General features: G+C 46.9%; 1 protein-coding gene across 1 annotated transcript; it reads right to left on the bottom strand.

Annotated features, from left to right (window-relative positions):
* Positions 1-1,681: 1,681 nt before the first annotated feature.
* LOC147945984 (meiosis-specific protein ASY2-like) lies at positions 1,682-3,994 on the bottom strand. The gene is made up of 4 exons (XM_087509440.1): positions 3,178-3,994; positions 2,364-3,097; positions 2,205-2,288; positions 1,682-2,044 (listed from the first exon to the last, which is right to left on the bottom strand). The coding sequence occupies exons 1-4, from the start codon at positions 3,992-3,994 to the stop codon at positions 1,682-1,684; spliced, it is 1,998 nt and encodes a 665-aa protein (XP_087365566.1).
* Positions 3,995-5,452: the final 1,458 nt, after the last annotated feature.

Here is a 5,452-nt window from a genome sequence, read left to right as displayed (position 1 = left end):
TTCTAAAAAAAATAAATAAAAAATAATAAAAAAAAAATAATAACAATACCGAACTGGTATATACCGAACTCACTCTCCGTTGACACCCTGGCCAAGTGATCAACTCGCGTAACTACACATTATTCTTCAGGATTAAGCCGAATCCAGAGTTGTTGTTTCGCACCTGACTTTCATATGTAGGGATAAGCCGGACCCAGAGTATTTATTCCGCACCCGATCTTTTAATTTTGGGATAAGCTGGACCCAGAGTAGTTATTTCGCACCCAAACTTTAGTTCGGACGGAATGGTTAGCCGAACCCAGAGAATAATTTCGCAGTCCGGCATCCGAACTAAAGCAAAGGAGATAAGCCGAGCCCAGTATCTCGCTCTCCGACCAAACGCATCCCGTTAGGGCTAAAAAGCTTAATTTTAAAAAGTTTGATTGATGTTTTCTACCATCGTTTAATAAAAATTGCCGGATATAAGACGGGAGACATCTCGCTTCCAGTACATTTTTCAGTAATAAAAATAGCAAACTTTAAATACTCAAATAGTGTAATTCGCCTGCTATAATGCGGCATAATCTTATTACATACTCAAATAATCTTTATTTCAAATAACACATGTTACTTCCAAACTGGTGCACCATTCGCCGCGATCTCACGAACACTCATATGAGTCGTTTTGGCATCGGCCACAACAGCTGCAGCCCGGTCTTCTCCCAGTCCTCGGGGCGAGTTTCCAATGCCCTGGCTTTCTGTTCGGACTCATCCAGCAAGTCAATAGTCCTTTTCCTTTTTGCCTTAAGTATGGCAATTTCAGATTCTAAAGTCTTCAGTTGGCGGTGGATCCTACCTTTTTTCATATGAAAGTACTGGAGATCATGGTTCAGTTCTTGATGTGTACCTGCGATCTGCATAAGCAAAATCAACAATGGATTAGTTTGGAAGCGGATATTGCAGGATGTCTCGCGATAGTTACCTGACGAAAGAAGGTATCCGCTTCAGCAAACTCGGCCTCACTAGCACGCCTGTTAATATAAAACGGCTTGACGTTTCCTGGAATGAAGTCACCAATCAGGGTAGGATCCATGTGTGTCGGCTTCCGATCTGCTTCCTTTCGGCACTTGTTGCAATACGCAACCAGGCATGGCGGCAGGGCCGCTATCCTCTCGAATCCATTCTCGATCCAATCTTTTGGGTGGGATTCGAGCATCTCAAGCTTGAGCAGCAATTCGCGTTGCGCTTGCTCGAGTGCGGCGAGTCGATCGCGGTACTCCGTGTGATGGTCTTCCACCTGATGAAGAAATTCTTCCAGGTCACGTCTCTCTTCCGGTTTTACGCAGAACATCAGCATCCAAGGAGCTCGGATGTTTGGATAGTAGGCCATCCCCCTTTCAATAGCTTTGGCATTCGAGAACGTCGGGACACCATTCCCAATAGGAGGGGATTCCACGCTGCTAATAGAGTTCGACATCGCTCAGGTTCCAAGTTTTTCAAGAATTGTTTAGTTCGGAGACCGCGCTGGTTGATTTATATGCACACTTGGGGGTGAAATTTCCATAGTCTGTGCAAAATGGCAAAAGTGCAAATTTCGAGAATTTGTTGAGTTTTCCTTTTTGGCAAAAGGAAAAGTTCCGGCACAAAAAAAAATAGGGAATTCAAACCCACACATAATAAAGTTTGAGGCAAAAACAAAAAATTAAAGATCAGCGTCCAAAGCACAGGTCAAATCGGCGTGGAAGTTCTCGGCATTGGAGCCATACGGATGGTAGACGGAGTCCGGAGCCATCGTTCCGGGGTGAAGAAGTTCGTAGCCCAGCTGATCAGGGGACATGACGAGGTCGTTTTCATTCAATTCGAGGACGTCGATCGCTTGGATAGTTTCCTCGGCTTTGGCCTTGTTCGTATCAATCTCAGCGATTTGCTCCTCAGGAATAACGGCCCCCTTCTCGATCAGATATTGTACAGTTTCCTGCACTCCGGTAGCTTGGTTTAATAGGTCTTCCAAGGGGCGAATTTTCTCTTGTTCGACTAAATAAGCCTTGACCTTATTCAATCGGGTCTGCACCTTCGAGAATAAGCGCTCGGGAATCCAGTTCGCCAATCCTCAGTTTGGATTCGACGATGATACCGTCCTTTTCAGCAAGAAGAGCTTCAAGCTCCTTGATCCTTTAGTCCTTAGCTTTGCTGGCAACTCGGATTTGTTCCGCGCATTCCTTCACCTTTTCAAGCTCGAATCCAGACTTTTTATCGCTTTTGACTCGCCTATCATACAGTTGAGTCAGCGTATTCATCCTGGCGGCAGTCTGTGAATTCAAAGAACATACATCAGTATTGCCCGCACAAAGTTTGAACGAGTTAAAGAAAATGATCAGGCTAACCATCAAGTGGGATTCGGCGACGTCAAGGAACGCTTGCTGGAACTCCAGTTCGTCCGCTGACGGAAGAATTCGGCTAGAGATCTTCAAGGTGCGGAAAAATTCGCCTGAAGCATCACGACTTGTGACCAAAGGGGTATCGCCGAAATACTCAAAGGCAAACCGGTCCGTTTTGTCGTTTTCTCTTGCCAGACGGAATCGGTCGGCTGATTCCAGTCCGGCGTCTTCAGCTGAGCGTTTGCGGCTTGCTGCTGGCTGCGGAGCCTTCTTTTTGTGTTTCCTCTTCTTCCTTTTCGGTTCAGCTCCGAACCGAGGACCATCTTCTTGATCGTTCGGAGGGTCGGCATTCCCTAAAGCTAGGGGAGGAGTATCGCCTTTAGCAACATCGACAGTGTTGACGTCTTCTTCGGGAGCCCGAGTGGGATCGACGACGGTTTGATCCTGAACAGGATCAACGTCAGATCGGTCCTGAGGAGGATTGATATTGGCTTCGATGGCAGCCTGGGTTTCCCGGCGAACGACCTGGAGACTGTCGGATTCAATGACACGTGACCCAGCTGGCTCCGCAGTTCGTCCCAGCGAACTCGCGAAACTTGGGAATGTTGTCCTGGGTTTGCCCATCGCTTTTTCAACGCGGATACGGGTAATAAATTCCCACCGACGATTGTTCCCGGATAGCAGAGCGTTCCTGACAGAGTCATAGTCCGGAGCTAGACGTGTTGCGCAAAATGGACGATCTGGAAGCAAGACATGAAAAAGTTAAAATTGGTCAGAGGTGCCGAAATCAATTAGAATGTACTGGAAATATAAAATCTACCAGGATTTTCATTCCACACTCTCCGATGGAAACCCAATGGATTGACGAGCGAGTACTGGTCGACGCGGACATAAAAGTAGTGGTTCACCCACTTCTTGAATTTGGAAACTCTTTGACCAGCAAGGAAATTGTGCGCCGGTCTCATATTCACTTCCCAACGATTCGGACTCTTTGGTGACTTGAAGTTGGACAGTTGCTCAAAGCACTGAACTCCAATGTTAACTCCGACTTCGGCCGCAATGGTAAGGGCAGCCATGAAGTTACAAATGGCTCCAGGGACAAATTGCCAGATCGCTATCCTGCGTCTCTGGGCGTAGAGTGATATCAGTGCTGGGATTGGAAATAGGAGGCAACATTCAGTAAAATAACCCTCGTACAAGCATATGTACCCTTCCGGCGGGTTCCAGGGGCGCTGGTCGGCTCGAGGGATCAGAATTGTGACGTTGCTGTTAAATAGACCGCATGAGTTCAGCATGTCGTTCACGGTTTTGATCAAACTCAAACTCTTATCGCCTCCAATTCGTCCTTTATGATCTAACAAAGGATCGATATCTTCGATTGAGATTCCTAAAGGCGCGAATCGGTCTTTTTCTTGCGCCAATACATCTTGATTCAGTTCGTTACTCCCGTCTTCATGACGAACTGGTAGAGGAGTCTGTGATGATGACGCTCCAGCTGAGCAGCGAGTTAGAAGAGATGGGATTTCAGAGCCCGATCTACTGGATTCTCCGATCTGTGCGACGCGTCTGGAGGTGCGACGAATTAATTGCTCGTTTTCGCTTTCCGGCGAAAAAGAGGGATCCGAAGTGCCCGCCATGATGTGAGTTCGGAGAGTGCGGATGAAAAATGGAGATAAATAATTAAAAAGAAGAGAGTTCGGAGCAGATTACTTTTCACTGTTGGCAGGAAATGAGAAATGACGAAGGGAGGAGGCATATTTATAGAGTCGAATGGGCGGCAACCCTACGAAGAGTCATTATGACCTACGCGGCTCTTCGACATCCGACCTAGCGGATGTGACGCAAACGACACGTGTCATCCGGACGGTTCACACTGACACGGCGCGGAAATCCCGGGTAAAATCAAATGATTCTTTATGGTCTAGATCGGATATTCTCTTTCCATAGTTCAAAATATTCAAATTGTATCCCGAATATTTAGAACTGGGGGGAGGACTAATTGTTGGTGCAGGATTTAGCACCCCCCACATACCGAACTAAACCAGAAAGACAATTTGGTTATTTAACTGGGAATCCGGTTAAGTGCTCAGTTAAGTCATTTAAGCCCACTTCGGATAGAAGAAGTCCAGCCTCGAGGATGAAGAACCGACTTCCACTTCGCCCGGCGGCCGATCTAAGAGATAGAGTAACTTTCCTTATTTCAGTTCGTCTGATAAGGAAAGTTAATATATTGTACGATTCATGAATATGTATAGGGGGAAGGACTTCTCCATTGTAAGGCATCGATTATTGAATACAATTATTGAGTTCTCTTCTTGTTCTTAGCAATAAAAACCCTAATTCTTCTAATATCAAAGCCTAGATTAGTTTTCTAAGAGAGTTTTCTTTACTGAATTTGTTTTCCCCCATAAATAAATTCATTGTGGAAATCCAGTTTCTACAATTGGCGCCGTCTGTGGGGACCGCAAATCGTCTCTAAAAGTTACTCTCTAAGAAAGACAATCTTATCCGAAAAGTCCACGATAATATCTTCAATCATCAGCGAAGTCACCGGCGCGAACCGTACCACCTCCAACACACCCGATGTCACGGGCGTCGCACCTGCTCAAGACAACGTTGCAACACAGGGCGATGTATCAACCAGGCCGGCCACCGCCGTGTACGTTCGCCGCCCCGTCACTGAGTCAAGGAACATGACTAATGTCTCCTCCGAACTCCCACTTGAGGCCAGATCTGAAGGAGAGACCAGCCAGGAAGCAGGGCGAACTTGCGAAGAGACAACCAACCGCGACACGGAGCTCTCCGATGAACAACCAAGCGAGGAAGATGCACGCACCACGACAATGGTCCAAAATCCGCAGGTCGTCTCCATGGAAGATTTCAAGATCCTGTTCGGCACCATGAAAAAAGAGATCTACCAGATGATCTCCGAAACTAACCGAAGGGTCGACGCCGTCATAACTCAGACAACCCCATCGCAAATCTCTGCTGGACAGTCGCCCATACTCGGCACTGACGGTCTCACTCGTCGTCTTGACTTCTCGGACGTCCAATACGAACGGAGGAATCCTCCCCCTCAGACGACATCGAGTATT

Source organism: Camelina sativa, chromosome 4 (assembly GCF_030686135.1).
Source record: "Camelina sativa cultivar CO46 ecotype springtype chromosome 4, ASM3068613v1".
In the NCBI taxonomy this organism is placed as follows: domain Eukaryota; kingdom Viridiplantae; phylum Streptophyta; class Magnoliopsida; order Brassicales; family Brassicaceae; genus Camelina; species Camelina sativa.
Note: the sequence above shows the minus strand (reverse complement) of the source record. Positions and strands in the feature narration are given on the sequence as shown.

Bases quoted from the DNA above. Each gene is read 5' to 3' on its own strand.
- LOC147945984 (XM_087509440.1), bottom strand. From the start codon at position 3,994: ATGGCGGGCACTTCGGATCCCTCTTTTTCGCCGGAAAGCGAAAACGAG. The intron at 3,098-3,177 runs GTAGATTTTATA...TCTTGCTTCCAG, and splicing joins AGTGTGGAATGAAAATCCTG to ATCGTCCATTTTGCGCAACA. The intron at 2,045-2,204 runs GTGAAGGAATGC...TCGAAGGTGCAG, and splicing joins CTGGATTCGAGCTTGAAAAG to ACCCGATTGAATAAGGTCAA.